Source organism: Protomyctophum parallelum (assembly GCF_964188405.1).
Source record: "Protomyctophum parallelum genome assembly, chromosome: 14".
Classification (NCBI taxonomy): domain Eukaryota; kingdom Metazoa; phylum Chordata; class Actinopteri; order Myctophiformes; family Myctophidae; genus Protomyctophum; species Protomyctophum parallelum.
In genome coordinates this window covers 5,382,372-5,402,371 of record NC_139709.1, presented here as the reverse complement: position 1 = coordinate 5,402,371, position 20,000 = coordinate 5,382,372, and the positions used below count along the sequence as shown (strand labels likewise).

The 20,000-nt window shown below is 43.4% G+C and overlaps 1 protein-coding gene across 1 annotated transcript in view; it reads right to left on the bottom strand.

Annotated features, from left to right (window-relative positions):
• Positions 1–20,000, bottom strand: part of astn1 (astrotactin 1) — a gene marked incomplete at both ends in the record, with an annotated part of 516,901 nt that overhangs the window by 253,375 nt on the left and 243,526 nt on the right. The window contains 1 exon segment of the mRNA XM_083781951.1: positions 11,603–11,740. Within this exon segment, the coding sequence (XP_083638077.1) occupies positions 11,603–11,740 (138 nt within the window).

The window sequence follows — 20,000 nt, the reverse complement described above, 5'->3', positions numbered from 1 at the left end:
TTCTTCTTATGCTTTGAGTAATTGTCATTGAGTTTTCATGCTTTATTTATATTTGTTTAATGGTAACACATCTTTAGTATGTTTAGGTTACTTTTATACAATGGATTAGTTATGGCAGTATTTATTTATAAGTATTTATTGAGAAGAAAGGTTGCTAATTGCTCTGTGTCCTGTGGTAGGATCCACTCCTACATTAAGGGAGGCTGCAGGGACAGGTGCGTTAGTTGGTTGTGGGCTTTCTAAATTTATATTTTTTGTCCCACGATTCTGTAACGCATTTTTCACCCCTGTGTCAATCATCCTGTGATGTGATCCTGGGCTCTACACACCCTCCGCCAACCTAGGGAGAGCAACGGACTTAACTCATGCTTCCTTCATGTTTGAGTGTCCAAGTTGCTCCTTTACACCTGACAGGGGGGAGTTTCCCTGGTTGGACGTAGCGCGTGGAAGGAACACGTCATTCCAACCAGTTCCTTTCCCCTCCATCAGGCGCCCCGGCTGGCCAGGGGGAGGCAGTTTAGAGACCAGGATTACTGCATGTTTTTGTGAGGGTACCTACCCTAGGGGACACGGGGAGAACATGCAAACTCCACACAGAAAGGCCCTTTAGCCAACCTTTTCGGTTGTGGGCTTTAACCGTTTCAGTTCATACGACGCATGAGGCCGTCATAAGGATCCCGAAGAATTAGTGCCTACGACGTCTGTGGACGTCCTAGCGACGTCCTAGTGACACGGGGCGAGATAAGAATATTCAGACTTTTTCCTTTTTTTTTGGGCATTTCGCTTTTCGCTTTCCGTACGCTAACGCTCTGTGCAACTATTAGCTTGTCATTGACTCCCATGTTAGCGCGGCGGAAAGAATGACTCGTATCTCCTAATCCAGGGCGCTCTCCGTGGTGATGAATGGATCGATATGCTGGCGCTTCATTTCTGCTCCTCATCCGTCTCTCCCGCAAAATATGAACGCTTCTTGGAGCGTAAAAAAAATAAATTAAGATGATCGGGGATGTGAGGTCACTTTGTAAAGTTAACCTTTTTTAGGAAAGTGTTTCCGGTTCATGGCTTTCAGAGTAAAAGCGATCAGACAACTCTGGCACCCCGGAGCTTCTATTTTGATGCACTTCCGGCACTGATTGTGTTTTAACACGGGTAACAGTCCTGAGGGGGAGCTACAGGGCCTTGTGTGACCAAGGTTTAGCCTGAAGAGAGTTCTCATGCTATTTGGTCTTGTTCCATGGTGTTTGCCTAAGTATTTATTTTGTTGGTCTATTATTATTATTTAGTTTTTGCTTTTGATATGTGAATTGCACTTAACGAAAACCGTCTGGAGGTTGGTGGAGGAGTCCATAAACCGAGTTTATGAACGTGCAAACAGAGTGTGGGTGGCTAATCCGCACGTGAATCAATTTTAAAAACACTCTCCTCTTATCCATGACGGCAATTTTCAGATTTCACGCAGGTTGCGTGACAGTTTACATGGCCCATCCATTCCATACCATCATGGATGCCGTATGCGTACAGTATAGGGGCCGATTCAATTGACACGGCACTTCGGCGGGCTTTGGATGGATGGGCGAAACCGCAGGAGTCCGTTTAGTCTCTGGAGTTCTGAGTGTGAGTGGAGAGTTCCATTTGTATGGAGTCATTTCTCATTCTCTGGTGTTCGCCGGAGTGAGGAAGAGAATAACTATCCGTGCACCGTCTCTCCCCGAGGGGAAGAAGAGGGTCTGAATGTCTGAAGATTAATCCATTCTGACCTGAGATCAGATTCATACGCGGTTTCCACTGGACACACACTGGTCTGATGAACCCATTCTGACCTGAGATCAGATTGTAGAAATGTCAGTCGTTCTTCGATTCTTTCAAAAATAGCAGACCTACAAGCTCGTATCGCGCCACTCGGTGGCGCGATAAGAGCTTGTAGATCTGCTATTTTTCAATAACTAAAGCATAACATGATGCTGACACCAAAATGGGTGCCCGTTCAGAATGGGTTAATCCATTTAGGCCTGACGTCGAAATAAAAAAAATCTTCTAAATTCTGAGTTTTCTGAAATACCTACAGTATGTTTCTGTGTCGATGGTGCTCAATATTTCATGTCAAGGACCCCACAAATTATATGTAATCGGCCACCGACCCCCCATCTGAAAATATGTTATTCCAGGAACCTCTCAGAAGCAAAGATTTTAAAACGTTCGCTCTGAAAGAATATATATTCAAAGATTCGTGCCACATTTTCACGATTTTTCAAAAAATAGCAGACCTACCAGCTCGTAGCGCGCCACTCGGTGGCGCGCTATGAGCTGGTAGATCTGCTATTTTTTCAATAGATAAAGCATAACATGATGCCATAACACCAAAAGGGGTTCCCGCGCAGAATGGGTTAATCAACTTCTGTAAAAGACAAATTAATCAAATGAAATTCTTGCCCTTTTGTTAATGGTATTCAAGTTTCCTCCAGCACATGGTTCGTCCTCAACTAATATCAGGCTTATGGTAATGTTTTATTCTTCTTTTCCCTCTGCTCTTTCTTTACCCAGTCATCCATCAGTATCTCTCCATCTCCTGTTAACATAAAGCACTGTGAGAGAAACTTCTAACATCCCAGCAATCCATCACGTCTTCACCCCGTTGGCCCTGCATGTGGCAAACCTGAACCTGCACTTAATGCATGTTATCTGACCCCGACCCTGTGACAAACCACACTTAGTTTGTTATCTACCCTGCGGAAAACCACACTTATTCTATGTTATCTACCCTGCAGCAAACAAAACCACACTTATTCTGTGTTAAGCCCTACACACACCGTCTGCGAACGCCACGCGTCAAAACAGCCGCCTCCGTTATTTTCAATAAACATATCGCACACTGGTGGCGTCCGATGTGTGTTCACGCCTCGCCTGACGCTCCGATACGCCACTGTTCTATTTTCCAGTCGTTGCCACGCGGCGGCAACGCCTGTGCCGCGTCGCTGCGCACCCGGTGTGTGTTGGGCTTTATATACCCTTTGACAAACACAAAACCACACTTATTCCATGTTATCTTCCCCCCGGGCTCATGGCAAACCAGAACCACACTTATTACAACTTATCTTCCCCCCGGGCTCATGGCAAACCAGAACCACACTTATTCCATGTTATCTATCCCGGTCCCTGTGGTCAACTGAACTGTAGTGTAGAAAGTCGAGTCCACCTACAGTAAAGCAAGTCCAAGTCAAGACCAATTAGACCGAGGGCAGGCGAGTCCAAGTCAAGTGTGGGAGGGGGTCGAGTCTGTGACGGGACCGACGGGAGGCGAGACTGAAGGCTCATACATAGTCTGGATTAGCGGTGGTTAGGTGACCACCGAACTACGACATGACGTCACGAGCCGCGGTGAAGAGCAAACCACCGCCACCGCCCCAGCCCTTCTCTCCACTGAAAATACAGACTATGAATAGGCCTTAAGTTGAGACCGAGACAAGTTGTTCTCTCCCTCTCTCCCTCTCTCCCTCCCTCTCTCTCTCCCTCTCTCTCTCTGTACAGAAAACCCTGTGAGAGCAGGCAGGCACGTTAGCTGCGGTCTGTTGCGCTGGTACTTAACACGATAGCTGTCTATAAGCACCAGACAGCTCTCTTATAGCTAATGTTAATGTTAATGTGAATGGGGCTCCTCATAATATGGGTATAATACATTTATTTCTTGGCATCGCAGTGGCTCGAGTGGACTCGGTGGGTATTGTCCCTCGGTCCAAGACAGAATCAAATTAGGTGTGAGAAATAGCAGGATCAGCGTCTCCAAATCTGAGGCCATGGTTCTCATCAGGATTGTGCAGTCCGGGTAGGGAATGAGGCATTACCCCTACAGGTGAAGGAGTTCAAGTATCTCGGGGTCTTGTTCACGAGTGAGGGGAGAACGAAGAAGGAGATCAGCAGGAGAATCGGAGCGGCAGGGGCGGTATTGCAGTCGCTGTATCGCACTGTTGTAACGACGAAAAGAGAGTTGAGCCAGAAGGCAAAGCTCTCTGTCTACCGAGCAATCTCCGTTCCTACTCTCACCTATGGTCATGAAGTATAGGTCATGACCGAAAGAATAAGGTCGCGAATACAAGCGGACAAAATGAGTTTTCTTCGACGGGTGGCTGGCATCTCCCTTAGAGATAGGGTGAGAAGTTCAGTCACACGAGAGAGACTCGGAGTAGAGCCGCTGCTCCTTCGCCTGGAAAGGAGCCAGCTGAGGTGGGACCCCGGGGCAGACCAAGGCGCAGTTGGAGGGATTACATCGACTCACTGGCCTTGGAACGTCTCGGAATCACCCAGGAGGAAGTCACTAATGTTGCTCTGGAGAGGGAAGTCTGGAGCACTCTGGTGGAGCTGTTGCCCCTGCGACCCGACTACGGATAAGCGGTTGAAGGTGGATGGATGGATGGAAATAGCAAGATCTTACAAGCGCAGCTTTTGAAAATCTTGTGTCAAATCTTTGAATATACATATATTTTTTTAAAGCAAACCTTCTCTTTAACTCACATGTTCTAAGTGTCCCCAGAACAACATATTTTGTGACTTCAGCACCTCACCTACATCATTCAGCAGATGAGAGGTTGATTCACTCAAATATCGTGACTTTCAATGCCACAATTTTAAAATCGAATCGTGAAGTTCGAATCGTGATTTTATTTTACATTAAGTAATGTTTTTTTTTTATTATTATTTATGACAGTAAGAATGACTGACGTGTATGATTCAACTTTTCATGGTTTATATAGTTTATAATTGTTTTTAAATGTTCAATACATCACAATGTCGAATTGAATCGCAATATATTTAACAATTGCAATATAAATCCAATCGACACCACTGTTAGACACGCAAGAATCTCACAAGTTAAGAATGGAAATTTACATTAAAGGTATATTCAGTGATTTCACTTAATTCAAATATCACTTATTTTTTTGTTTTGTTGTGATAATCCTCCCTACTATAGAGTGTGCTGGCCATATAAGGAGTTCCTCCCTGTCCCCAGTTAACCCCTGGGGGTCAAAAAACCTTAGGTTTTGTTTTTGACTCTATCCTGATTGGACGAAAGGCTTATGTCCCACAGCCAAAAACGAAACCTAAGGTTTTTTGAGTGAAATCACTGAATATACCTTTAAAATAATCCTTTATACTCGGGCGAAGAGATTTGGTGTAGAGGTGGGGAAAATGAGGGGCCCTAGTATAGTAGGCCTATATATATATAATATATAATAGTATCCAGGTTTTATAAGAATGTTTTATTTATTTATTTATTTTCATTTAATGTATTGCAATAACATAGGCCTTATATTTAATTAAAAGGAAGTGCAATGAGGTGGATGTTTGTGTTCATCATATTAACGGTTCCCGCTAACATTATAAATTGAAAATCCATCATGGTCAGCGCAGGTACAGCTAGAGCTACTGTAGGAACCACATATTGCTGCGAATGAATATTCAAAAGCGTGTGATAAATGTCCTCAGTCATAATTAATACATTCTATTATTAAAAGGTAGCAAGCGGATGGCAGGCGGTGCATCCGAGGTGAGGACTCACGGGGGATGGGATGGGAGGGAAACGAGGTGGAAAAAAATGTACTCGTTTTGAGATGAGATGGTGGTGGTGGGGAGGACAGCGCTAACCTGCGCCCAATTAACCTTTCCACCTTACATGTGAACCACTTGTTGGCTCACGAGGGAACTGTGAAACTCACGTGACATTTTGCCTCGAAATGAGCCCATGATGATGATGATGATGATGATGATGATGGACTGTGTGCGCTCGATTTGAATCACTATTAATTTTAATTACGGAGCAGTGCCGCTGCGGCACTTATCCCCTTTTATCGTGAACAAAAATGGCTGCGATGACATATACAGTAAAGAGCGCCGATACTTGGGGGTCCTGTTATCTTGTGTCTGGCCTGGACTGAGATATAGGGTGAGAAGTTCAGCCACGCGAGAGAGACTCGTAGTAGAGTCGCTGCTTCTTCGCCTGGAAAGGAGACAGCTTTTTTTCCGCACTCAGTAGGCCTTTTTTCTACTTTTCCTTTTTTACAATTTGCTATACTTTGCTTGTACTACGACTACATCTCAGAGGTAAATATTGTGCTTTTACTCTACTACTACTACTAACTACTACTACTACTACTAGTCCAGTCCTCATTCTACCACCTTCGCAACATTTCCAAAATCAAACCCTTCCTCTCACGCCCCGACTTAACTAAAGTTATCCACGCTTTCATCTACTCACGCCTCGACTACTGCAACTCCCTTTAGGGGCGGCGGTGGCTCAGGGGTAGAGTGCCTGGATGGTAACCGTAAGGTTGCCAGTTCGAACCCGGTCTCCCCCAGAGTTACTGCCGAAGTGTCCTTGAGCAAGACAATAAACCCCTAATTGCTCCCGATGTGCTAGTTGGTACCTTGCATGGTTTCCGCTGCCATCGGTGTATGAATGTGTGTGTGAATGTGTGAATGTAATGCACAATCTCTGTAAAGCGCCTTGGATAAAGGCGCTATATAAATGCACCATTTACCATTTTACTCATGTCTTTCAAAACAAATCCATTCACCGGCTGCAATTGGTCCAGAACGCAGCAGCCTTAACGCAGCAGCCTTAACAGGGGCAAGAAGGTTTGACCATGTCACCCCTATCCTGGTTACCAATCTCATTTAGAATCGACTTTAAGATTCTGCTCTTTACATTCTACATTCTTACATCCTACATCTCAGACCTACTCGACCCCTATGAGCTGAGATCCTCAGGCAAGGCTCTACTTACCATACAAACTGGTGTGAAAAGAATATATAGGCGACCGGGCCTTTCCAGTCCGTGCACCCTTACTGTGGAATGCCCTAGCTGCCCCTAGAAATAACCCTTACTGTGGAATGCCCTAGCTGCCCCTAGAAATAACCCTTACTGTGGAATGCCCTAGCTGCCCCTAGAAATAACCCTTACTGTGGAATGCCCTAGCTGCCCCTGGAGATCAGGATTGCCGACTCGGTTCCTCGTTTTAAATCACTCCTGAAGACCCATTTTTATAAAGCCTTTATAGTTGTGAATGTTACATATTGCCCTGTTATTTTCCTCCTGGTATCCAATGTTTTGCTATTATCATTGTGTTCTTTCTTGTGTTCACTTTCTTGTTAAGCACTTTGTGACCTTGTTCTTGAAAGGTGCTATATAAATAAAGCTTTATTATTATTACTACTACTACAACTCTGAAAACAATAGTTGCTAAAAAAATAAGAGTTTATTTATTTCTTTACAAAACATACATTTGGCGATCTGCAAGCTCACAATGCATTGCAATGCGATGTGAAAAGGCACATTCTGCACAATGAGTACTTTTACTTCTGGTACTTTAAGTACATGTTGATGCCAATACCTTTGTACTTTTACTCAAGTACATTTTTAATTCTGGACTTTTACTTCGTAACAGAATATTTCTACATTGTAGTATTGATACTTTTACTTAAAGGTATATTCAGTGATTTCACTCAAAAAACCTTAGGTTTCATTTTTGGCTGGGACCTAAGCCTTTCGTCCAATCAGGATAGAGAGTCAAAAACGAAACCTAAGGTTTTTTGACCCCCAGGGGTTAACTGGGGACAGGGAGGAACTCCTTATATGGCCAGCACACTCTATAGTAGGGAGGATTATCACAACAAAACAAAAAAATAAGTGATATTTGAAGTAAGTGAAATCACTGAATATACCTGTAATTGTAAAATGTGAGTATCTTTTTCTTATTTTATTTTAATGTTTTTACCACTGGTGTCAAGTCGCTAGGCCTATCTGGTTCCCTGACGTGGGCTGTGGACCGTTTCAGAAAACCTACCAATGATATCGTCGGTGGGGATTCCAAACTAATTGGAAATACATCCTTTGTCTTCCTGGAAGTGTACAGTAGCTTGCTGAAATAGAAGATATTGTTCTTGCATCAATAAAATTAAAATTATTTTCTTTTTTTAGTTTGAAATCTTGTATGAAATTACCACCACTGTGGCACAGCCTGCTGCCTCTGAGACGTGTGGTGAGTAGGAAGTAATGGGACCAATCAAGAGCATTAGTGACAAGAAACAATTAGATGAAGATAATGTTAATTAAATGCTCCTTTAACCCATTTAGGCCTGACATTTTTATTTTTGTATTTTAAAATGTTTTCATGTTCAGTGGTGCTCAATATTTCATGTCAAGAACCCCAAAAAGTGTATGTATTTGGCCACCGACCCCCATCTGAAAATATGTCATTCCAGGGACCCTCCCCCCAGAAGCAAAGATTTGAGTTGAAAACGTTCGCTCTGAAAGAATATATTCAAAGATTTGTCTTTTGGGATGCATACTTAGTTTAGACTAGTCATTGGTTAGACATGGCCGGTTAAGGTTAGGTTTAGGTGTGCTGCCCCGTGGGAGGTTAGGTTTAGAGTGAGGGTTTGAGATAGGTTGTAGTTGTAGGACTAATGACTGGTCTAACCAATGACTAGTCTAAACCAAGTACTGTCTAAACTAATAGTAAGATAAATCTATGAAAATCTGGGAACTAAATCGTTACCAAGAAATTTCTTCACCAATGTGTTTCTAAATGTGTCTAATAACATGTACTAAAAGTTTGAAATTCAACTCCTGTGGGAAATTGAGTTATTAGCATAATATGTGACCATACCCATAACATCCTATATAAGGCCAAATTCTTTAAGTAGCATGTGACATATGAAACTAGGGGGTTTTCATGATTCTGAATCAATTCCAAGCATTAGTTTTGCACAAAAAACACTCCTTGGGCTAAATTAGGCCATATCCACTTGACCAAATCACGTTTGGAACGGTCGGGAAATTACAGAGTTACTGCGTTGCAGCTTTCCATGCACGGACACGGAGACAGACACACACACACACCTAGGCTACTGTACGTACTGTATATGTACGTATGTATAGGGACACACATAGCTGCGTAATGGAGCGGAGGCGCCGCTCAAAAATGTGCTGTCAAAAAATCGAAATCAACGCTATATCTAAGAGAAATATCTAGAAAAGTGGGAATTCATACAATGGAAACCTCCACATCAGTTGTTGTTGTTGTTGTAAGTGGATCAGTCGTATGCCTCAGGCTGCTAAAACTAAAGTGCTTTAACGCTTACACTCGGTATCGACCCTTGGATACGGTTACAGGTCGAATATTGATCTACTTTTACATGCCTCTGTTGCGCTGTCAAGTCAGCATCATTCATAAAAAAAATACAAAATAAATAAAACACTTAAATAATGCTGCAGCGGGCTACACAACATGTTCCTCAACACACCACCAGCGTACTTACATAAATAAACATGACACACCGCCAACTCCTTAGTTTCAAATAAATCTGTGCCTCAGAGAATTAATATTGCATGCTGGTTAACTGAGGAGTAGTTCTATAGTTCTGTGGTGTGCAATGCCCGGCGGGGGAATTAAATAATTTCTATCAAGGACACTCCACATCGTTATGGGCCTTAAGCTGGATTTATGCTTCGTTGGGAGCCGATAACGGTTATAATAATAATACATTTTATTTATATGGTGCCTTTCAGGGCACTCAAGGTCGCCGTACAGTTTAAAAACAGTCGATACAAAAACACAGTTAAAAGCAAAACAAAACTAGAGCACGACTTGCAGCAGAAGACACAGAGCTCAGCCATATCAGGTCCTCCAATGCTGGCCTACTTGAAGTGCCTAAAAGAATGTGCACAAAAAAATATGGTGAGGCAGCTTTTTGCTTCTACGGCCCAACAGCCTGGAATAAACTTCCATTCAAGCTCAGACACGCACCCTCTGTAGACATTTTTAAATCTCAACTCAAGACTCACCTCTTCACTCTTGCTTTTAGTTGAGTTTTACTATGCACGTTCCTACCCTGCCCTGACTGATTGCTGCATGTGGTGTTTTTATTTGTTTTTATTTATTTTATGCTCTTATATTCAATTTTGTTCTATCATTTTAACTACTTGTGTTTTATTGTATTATATTTTTGTGTCCTGCCCTGTGAAGCACTTTGAGCTGCATTTATGTATGAAAGGTGCTATACAAATAAAGTTCATTATTATTATTATTATATGCCTGCCTAAACAGGTGGGTTTGGAATATGGTGATAGAGTCCATGTTTCTGATGTCAGGGATATATGCATATGCACATATTGCATTCTCTATCAATAGCAGTGTTGTTGATTTTAGTTTAAGTCACATTTTAGTCACCTGGAATGTTTTAGCGTTAGTCTAGTTTTAGTCGACTAAATATAAGATTATTTTGGGCCCGAAAAAAGAAAAAGGGTTGTTAATTATTCTTTCTAATTATTTGTCCGGCCCCAAAAAATTTGCGTTTGTTGTCATGAGTTGTCACGATCCGAGTTGGCTCTGTCCGAGGCTTTAAGGTCTCCAAATAAATACTTTATGAAACGTCTAGATGGGATAAACTGTCTTCTGGGCCGCTCGTCGGGGGCGGGACCGCAACGCTCCATTTGCATCGTTCCCGAGTAGGGAGGGAATAACCTTGTCCAAAAATACTGTAACTCCTCTCTAGCCGTTTAGAAGTTGCATATAAACTGTGCTGGCAGTAATAAACACATGACATCATCCCCCCCCCCCCCCCCCCAACAATGTCCAATCAGACGGTACAAAGTCCTGCTGGAGGATGCGATACAACTCCGTACTACGTACTAGATTGTGGAACTGCTGTTATCCAATTGATAACTCTCTCTCCGTCTCCCTCTCCCTCTCCCCCTCTCTCTCTCTCCATATCTCCCTCTCTCCCTCTCCCCCTCTCTCTCTCTCCATATCTCCCTCTCTCCCTCTCCCTCTCCCTCTCTCTCTCAAAAGGTAATCATTACACACGGAGCAGGAGGATTTATGAACCATTTAACAATGCAATTCAAACACTTTAATGGCATTGCATTACTAACTTTATTTTCTCCTTCCCCACTGCTTCTGCCCAAAACCCCTCCGCTCTTTCTCTCTCTCCCTCTCTCTCTCTCCCCCCTCTCCCTCTCCCCATATCCCCCCCCTCCCTCTCTCTCCATCTCTCTGCCATCACCTTATTGATTTTGTGTTGGTCCTCCAGAGTTTCATTGGTCTGTGAATCATGACCAATGAGACCTCCCGGTCGGTGTCTGACATCAACCTCGCCGAGGCAGTTAAGACTGTGTTCCCCCGGCGGTGGTTATGAAGCCAGAGGAATGGAAATAAACAATATGGTGGGGTTCCAAGTGTCAAACAGCCACATGGACAATAGTTATAGTGGTGTCAACGACGTGTGACCCGCTGTGAACGGGAGACAGTCATTGGATTATTAATCATAGCTAGAATCATAGCTTCAAATTGACATATTGGTTGTTCAGTTTGACCCACCAGTTTTGGAGATATTGGCTTATAGAGCAACGCCTTGTAGAAAGCAGAGAGTTGATAAAGCAGTCTTGAAAAGGTTCAATTCTGTGGACTCTTAACATTTATTTAAATGTCGATTTCAGCTCTCTGACATTTATGTCAGACATGCTCTGCCTGTGCTATTTAATAACTCATTTTGGAATAAAACAATAAATAAATTAAGTTTTTTCTCCTGCGGTGAAAAAGCGACTCACCGCACGTCCACCGCGTCCTCCATGACGGTCATGTCCGTCTTGCACTTGGCCGACGGGTTGATGGCCAGCTCGGCCGGCGGGATCACGAAGCTCTTGCTCAGCGGCAGCCACATGCCCTCGCCCAGGGTGTAGGTGAACCTGGAGACATTATAATAATACATGTTATAATACATGTTATAATACATGTTATAATACAGTTATAATACATGTTATAATACATGTTATAATACATGTTATAATACATGTTATAATACAGCAGCCACATGCCCTCGCCCAGGCCCTAGTGACTGTAACTCTGTCAGACCGTCATGTGAACCATAGAATATGCAAACAAGCGCAAGCTGCGCAATACAACAATTTTGAAATATATACGGCATAGGCTACAGTATATATTTAGTTGTGTTATATTGGGCACATAGCCAGATAGCCTACACAGTACATATTTTATTTGAGATTTGTGACTATTAATTGATTCAGCATGAATGAGACTAAAGCATGCTAAATGCATTTACGCTTTGATCACGACCCTGAAAGCCAGCCTGTCACTTGTCACGGCCCCAAAACAAAGATGAATTCCACACGTAAGACGTAACGTAGAAATGGTCGGAAATCTTGGTACAAATTATAAATTACTTGATGAATCGGGGCCCATGTGTCCAGACACAATGTGATGCGAGACGTGATGCTAGAGTGCGGTCTAGCCAACACCAACTGGGGACTCCTGAATCGTCGCCCTATACCACTCTCTCCTATCTCTACAGTGTTGCTAAGCTAAGCTGTCGCGCTGCAGTGCATCTCCGTAGTAACGTATAGGTGGTTACGCTTCTCATCCCTCCTGGCTTTGCCCTATACGGGGTGGGGTGGCTCCCACAGGGGCAGTGTTCGTGCCTCTACTAGTTCCGGGTGCCTGGAGGCAGTGCCCTGGAGGCAGTGCCCTGCCCTGCCAGTCTGTCTGTGACACAAACCCACACAAAGACACCTTGAACGTCAGGGGAGGTACTCAACCGTTACATGAACATTCAGGCAGTTATCCTTGGCTTTGTTATTTCAGTGTCGTTATCAACCCTCTCTCTCTCTCTCTCTCTCTCTCTCTCTTGCCCCCTCTCTCTCTCGCCCTCTCTGCACACGATGGAGAATACAGCTGGCAAAGAGGCTGAACACAAAATACCTGCAACTCAAAAGCACTGCAACTCCCCTGTATGGATGTACAATATATTATGAACGATATACAGTCACATCGTGTGGACTAAACAATATTTACTGATTATCCTGTCATTGTATAATACAGTATGGTGAACTTCTGTTTCTCATGCATACCTTAATTAATCAATGCATTTGCATGTGAATGCACCCTATATACAGTATAGCGTTATATTTGTGTAACACAAACTCAGACGTTATTATTTTGGTCATGGCGATGAGGATTAAAAGGGGGATCGAAACTCACTTTTGAACGCTCCAAAAATATCTATTAACGACGACATGTATTTAGCAACAAGATGTTTCGACCATGAGCTTTATCAAGCATAAAGTAACATAAAGACCTGGCGGTCAAAACATTTGTTTTGCTGTCGTGTCGCTAATATAATATATTTTTGTAGCATTCAAAAGTGCACTCAAAGCCCCCCCGCTTTGTTCTAGAATTTCAGGGGGAGTTTTTTGTTAGAGTTTTGGCTCAGCACCAAATATATATGGGAGGGCGTGCGTTTATATTTTTCTATGGATGAGGAGGATTAATACAATGAATGCAAGCTGAATATGTGTGTTTTCGGAGGAGGAGGAAGAGGAGGAGGAGGAGGGGGAGGAGGAGGGGGAGGAGGAGGAGGAGGAGGCGGCGGCTCTAACAGGTTATCAAACTCATGCAGCTAAATTGCCAGCACTGCTGAAGTGGCACAGCTTCCCCCCCCATCCCCTCCCCTCCCACCCCACCGTGTCAAACGCGGATGCAAAACAGCGGGCTTGATGGAAACCCACAGAACAGCACAGCCAGGAAGGAGGAGACGACGCACACTGGAGTTTATCTGAGGCTGAAGACAAAGGGCGAACGAGCAGCGTTCGCTGTCAGACGTCTCCTCCACTCTGGATTCAACGACCTGGAGGAGCCTCGGCCTTTAATTCATGAATCACTTTCTTTTGTTATATCCCTTCTTAAAACTTTTAGTTTAATACTTTTTTTAAACTTTGTTTGGTTCCTTAATGTGTTATCTCTCAGTGCACGTTGTTTTATGCATGGCGTCGTGCTGGTTTTGTATGTAAAGCACTTTACAACACTGTGCTTTATAAATAAAGCATATTATTATGCTATTATAATATTAAACCCCTTCATAAGGTGGTGTCCTTGTTTTGTTTTGTTTTTCATTCAGCCAATCGCAACGCAGGCAGGGCGGGGGCTTGGCCACCCTGAGCAAGACCTACGCTGAAAAGACTATCATTTGTTTGTTGACCAGACCAGGCTTTACTTTATCCTTCTCTGTCTTACGTTGTGACCAGGCTTTACTTTATGCTTCTCTGACTTACGTTGTGACCAGGCTTTACTTTATGCTTCTCTGCCTTACGTTGTGACCAGGCTTTACTTTATGCTTCTCTGCCTTACGTTGTGACCAGGCTTTACTTTATGCTTCTCTGCCTTACGTTGTGACCAGGCTTTACTTTATGCTTCTCTGTCTTACGTTGTGACCAGGCTTTACTTTATCCTTCTCTGCCTTACGTTGTGACCAGGCTTTACTTTATGCTTCTCTGTCTTACGTTGTGACCAGGCTTTACTTTATGCTTCTCTGCCTTACGTTGTGACCAGGCTTTACTTTATGCTTCTCTGCCTTACGTTGTGACCAGGCTTTACTTTATGCTTCTCTGCCTTACGTTGTGACCAGGCTTTACTTTATGCTTCTCTGCCTTACGTTGTGACCAGGCTTTACTTTATGCTTCTCTGCCTTACGTTGTGACCAGGCTTTTCTTTTCGCAGATAAGTAAGCCTGGGACCGAGGCTAGGGCTTGGCAGAATATATAGTTACAATTTGCAATTTAGGCATTTAGCAGACTCTCTTAATCCAGAGGCACTTACATTAAAGGCAGAGTATCACGCTGGCATCTGTCCTTTGTCTCAGTTTAATTGTGACAAAGTTGTGGAAATATTAGCCATCTACTGTATACAGCTCTATACAGCCTTTCCAGTGCGTTGTGAAGGAGTTGTTGGCTAGTGGTCAGTTGGTCAGTGTACTCTCCCACCGCGTCGGAGAGGGACGATCCAAAACAGCGTGTCATGGTGAGACTTTAAACTATGTCATCCCATAGGAGCCCGTTGTTAAAGGCTGTGGGGATTTCACTATTTTACCCTCTTTATAATAAAGTAAATAAATAACTTCATCGAGTATCAGTGGTGTTCTCTGGGTGTAAAAGTGGGATGACTCAGTGTCCTTGTTTGGTTTGTTTTTTTCGTTTACCCTATCCATCCACCTCTTTATGTTTGTGTTCTGTCTGAGTGGACCAACAGTGACACTACATCCGTTTAATAGTTGTCAGGACAGGTAGACTATAGCCTATATATATATATATATGTTTTATATATTTTATAATTGGAATGAGAGTTAGCGAAATAAAAGCGTGTATGCCATGCAGCACTGCATTGACAGCCTGATCGGCGCCGGTCGGGCAGTAGGCTACGTGTGTGACCGATGATGACGACATGTCATGACTTTTCTTTTCTGTCTGCTGCTGCTTGACGAAAAGCAGAATAAAATACAGAACACTATAGTTACTTAACATTACTACGGTATCGCAAACTGTTACACTGGAGGACTGTGTGTCTGAGCTGGTGATGAATGGTATTCCGGGGCAGTGGTGGCTCAGGGGTAGAGTAGCCGGATGGTAACCGCAAGGTTGCCAGTTCGAACCCGGGCTCCCCCAGAGTTAGTGTCGAAGTGTCCTTGAGCAAGACACTTAATTAACCCCTAATTGCTCCAGATGTGCTGGTTGGTGCCTTGCATGGTTTCCGCAGCCATCAGTGTATGATTGTGTGTGTGAATGGGTGAATGTAATGCACAATCTATGTAAAGTGCCTTGGATAAAGGCGCTATATAAATGCACCATTTACCACCATCAGTGGGTGGTCCACTCTAAGGGAAAAGAGGGTCGACGGATCTTCAAACAACTACATATCTGGTACAAAATACTTTAAAAAAGGGCCTTTGTGATTAGACGAACATCGATCTTTAAAGACACTGCCAAGGATATGTCAAACGTTAAACAGTCTTACAATTAGACGGTATAGTCACATTAACATCAAACGCATTATTAGCACTAATGAATTATGCATGCTCGCTCGCTTTGCTTGCAGCACAAACGATGGTGCATGTTGATTAAATGGTTAAGGGCCATTCTCTGCAGACATTTCCGGCGTCCGCATCGTACAATTTGCATTTATTAATAAAACGCTAACTTAGCATAAGGAAAAGGACACTGGATCATGTTGGAGAGGCATTACCAGTCACTTAACATCAGAATGATTATATTGCTGCGGAGGAGAAAAAAATAAGCTTAATTACGTCCATCCAATTACCTCCCTTGTTTCCAATCTTTGACTGTTCTATGAATCAAACTCCCACACTGTCCTTTCATTTAATACAATGCATTGGATTCATCCGAGCGATAATGGCCTCAGTGTAAGTCCATTAAAAACTTTAATAATCCCATATTATGAGAGCCATTGCCACTCGCCTCACAAGTCAGTGCTGGTTCTTCTGGGAGCAGAGGCTTTTTTCCCCCTTTTTTTCCTAATTTAAATGTTTGTAACAATAATCTCAATCTACAAATAAACTAATACTTATTAATTCAAATAATTGTAGGGAAGTAAAAGTATAATATTTGGCTATTTGGCTTTGAGTGTAGTGGAGTAGAATCAAAAGTATTGCAATTTGGAAATACTTAATTAAAAAAAGAAAATACCTCAAAATTGTACTCAACTATAAGTGCTTGAGTAAATGTACTTCGTTACTTTACACTACTGCATGTATGAAAAATGGAAAATAAGTTGAAAGTACTGGGCTAAGTATACTGTGCTAATATGCAAATTGACAACCATGAGAAGATATCGCAAAAAAAACAGTAGCTTCCTCTTCGAAACAGCGCAACTTGCAAGTTTCATTCCCCTGCTTGGCTTCCTTTCTTGTTTGTTTAGCTTTTCTTTTTTTGTAAAGTCGACTTCTCTCCGCATGAGTGCCATTTTAATTGCCTCACTCGCCTTTATGTTTAATGGTAATATTTGCTTGAGCAAATAAGCTAATGGCCGTGGCCGCGCGAAACGGCTCATTGGTATTCGAGTCGCGTGCCAGCACTCAACGCCGACGTAGCTCTTTGGCAAAGTTCAAAGCGAACGCCTGAAACCTTTAAATTAGGATGGATGTCTGTACGGGGAGCCCCTCCAGGACCAAAAGCTACTTTAACCCATTTTGCGCGGGAACCCCTTTTGGTGTTAGCATTATGTCATGCTTTAGCTAATGAAAAATAGCAGATCTACAAGCTCATAGCGCGCCACCGAGTGGCGCGCTACGAGCTTGTAGGTCTGCTATTTTTGAAAAGTCGTGAAAATGTGGTGCAAATCTTTGAATATATATTTCAGAGCGAACATTTTTAACTAAAATATTGGCTTCTGGGGGGGGTCCCTGGAACTACATATTTTGAGATGGGGGTCCGTGTGGCCCAATAGAGATAATTCTGGGGGTCCTTGACATGGAAAAGGTTGAGCACCACACCACTGACATAGAAACATGGTTTTTTCTGAAAAATGTTAGGATTTAGAAGACATTTTTTAAATCTGATCTCAGGTCAGAATGGGTTAATGGCGTGGCTAGACACAACGTGGGCACCAGGTTCCCTACAGAAGGCATTTAACCCATTTAAATTAAGACCTTTATGTGCGAGTCTGATTCTACAAAATGGCTTCTAAATCATCTAACAGTTTTCTGAAAGGTTCTAAAACCTTTTTTCATGTGATATGCATTGGCCCACGGCCCTCCAAATCCCTTCGAGCCAGGCTACGAGCTTGTTTCTACGTTTATGTGGACGGGACAGCACATATTAACACAATAACACAATATTTTTTGTGGCATAAGGAGAAGAGACTGGAGCAGCACGGACATTTAGAGCCTTTTATTTAGGTGCTTGTATTGTCCAATTATGGATGGACGAGATCATGATCAAGATCGGGGATGTATTAGGTGATCTGGACATGTGCTCTCATCAGGGAGAGAGAAGAACTGTCCACATTCCGTGGGGCAATAAATATAGCCTGGTTAATAAACCAGACCGAATCAGCCGTTGGCAAAAAAAATTGCCTACCGGCGGATTTCGGTCTGGAGAGGCTCAATTTTACGCCCATTTCCTACACCAGAGAATGTGGGCGCCCAATAGGGACACGGTATGCAATATGGGCGGGCTTTGGTACAGTGACGTTCAATGCTTGAGACCTTTGACTGACAGTAGCTCTGACCAATTGCGTCAAAGAGAAAATGTTTCCCTGGAAATGAAATCCAAGCTGAGCCTCCCCAGACTAATATCTCGCAGATCCGTGCGATATTAGTCTGGTTTATTAACCAGGCTACAATAAATAGGCTGCCTGCAACTCCAGTGGGGTTGGGTGGTAGGCTACCTCCCTGTAGAGTGTGGGGTGTTTTACGATACCTACAGAGGGAGGGGGGCTGACTCACTGGGTACACACATGTTGATAGCAGGGGAGCAATGGATGAAGTACCATTTAAATTCCTGTAATGTGGGTCAATGTGTGTTCTAAAGTCCATACTTAGATATTGGGTTACCGAACACCTTTATAATAATATCTAAGGGTCGACCAGTTTAAGCTAGTCTGAAGTTGCAGCTAGCCTTACACCATAGGAATTGTGGTGGAAGTTGGGACCGGCATGGGCTTAGAACCACCTCATCTCAGGCAAAGAAGGAGCAGTCTGGGCTTTTCGATTGGCTGACAACTGTGCCAGGGAGCTGGGTCCTCAGAAGGGCCTGCTGTATTCATGTGTGTAAACCAACAGTGGGGTAGATTCAAGGAGAAGGTCATGAGAGCAGCAGGCGAGAGGCCAATGGTGAATATACATATTAATGTGCATTATTAATAACACGTTGTGTTGTAATGTGTTTAGATTGTAACAGAGTATGTATTGTGCCTCTTGTTTTGTCTCCCAAATCAGATTTAAAACCATAGGTAAATACCATAGGTACCAACCAGGTAGTGTTGAACTAATCTGTAATAAGGTGCAGCTAAGTTGTATCAGATCGAGAGAGCGAAGAATGGCTCTCAAGTGGCCGGTCTGGGCCAGCTTAGAATGTTTCAATGAGAGCTGAACTCCCAGCGGCAGATAGGTTAGGGGCAGACAGATAGGTTAGGGGCAGACAGATAGGTTAGGGGCAGACAGATAGGTTAGGGGCAGACAGATAGGTTAGGGGCAGACAGATAGGTTAGGGGCAGACAGATAGGTTAGGGGCAGACAGATAGGATAGGGGCAGACAGATAGGTTAGGGGCAGACAGATAGGTTAGGGGCAGACAGATAGGTTAGGGGCAGACAGATAGGTTAGGGGCAGACAGATAGGTTAGGGGCAGACAGATAGGTTAGGGGCAGACAGATAGGTTAGGGGCAGACAGATAGGTTAGGGGCAGACAGATAGGTTAGGGGCAGACAGATAGGTTAGGGGCAGACAGATAGGTTAGGGGCAGACAGATAGGTTAGGGGCAGACAGATAGGTTAGGGGCAGACAGATAGGTTAGGGGCAGACAGATAGGTTAGGGGCAGACAGATAGGTTAGGGGCAGACAGATAGGTTAGGGGCAGACAGATAGGTTAGGGACAGACTATTAGGCAAAGATCCAGAGTACTGTATCCATCCTGTGTCGGGGGGGGGGGGGGGGGGAAACAACCAGTGTGTATGTGTGTGTGTTCATGTGTAATAACGAGTGAATAAAACCATATAAAAAGCATGCGTTTGTAAAGAGAAGCGATTATTGGAACGCTTTAGTTCAGTCTATGCGTGTTGAATCTTAGTTAAAGTCCTGCCGGTTGCTGAGTCCGTCGGATACTCGGTTAATCTCCCGAAATCCGAACAGTGCTAAAGTATGCAAAAGACTAACATTGCATCAGAGTCATGTCACTGCATGTATTTAACTATAGGTTAAGCTTGTTACAAAGTGTGTAACTATACTGGTAACTATACAAACTTTGTAACTATAAGTTAAGCCATTGCCACTTGTCTCTAATAAAGACCGCAAGGTCGAAACGTTAGTCTCAGCACCTAAATAAAAGGCTCACACACACACACACACACACACACACACACACACACACACACACACACACACACACACACACACACACACACACACACACACACACACACACAC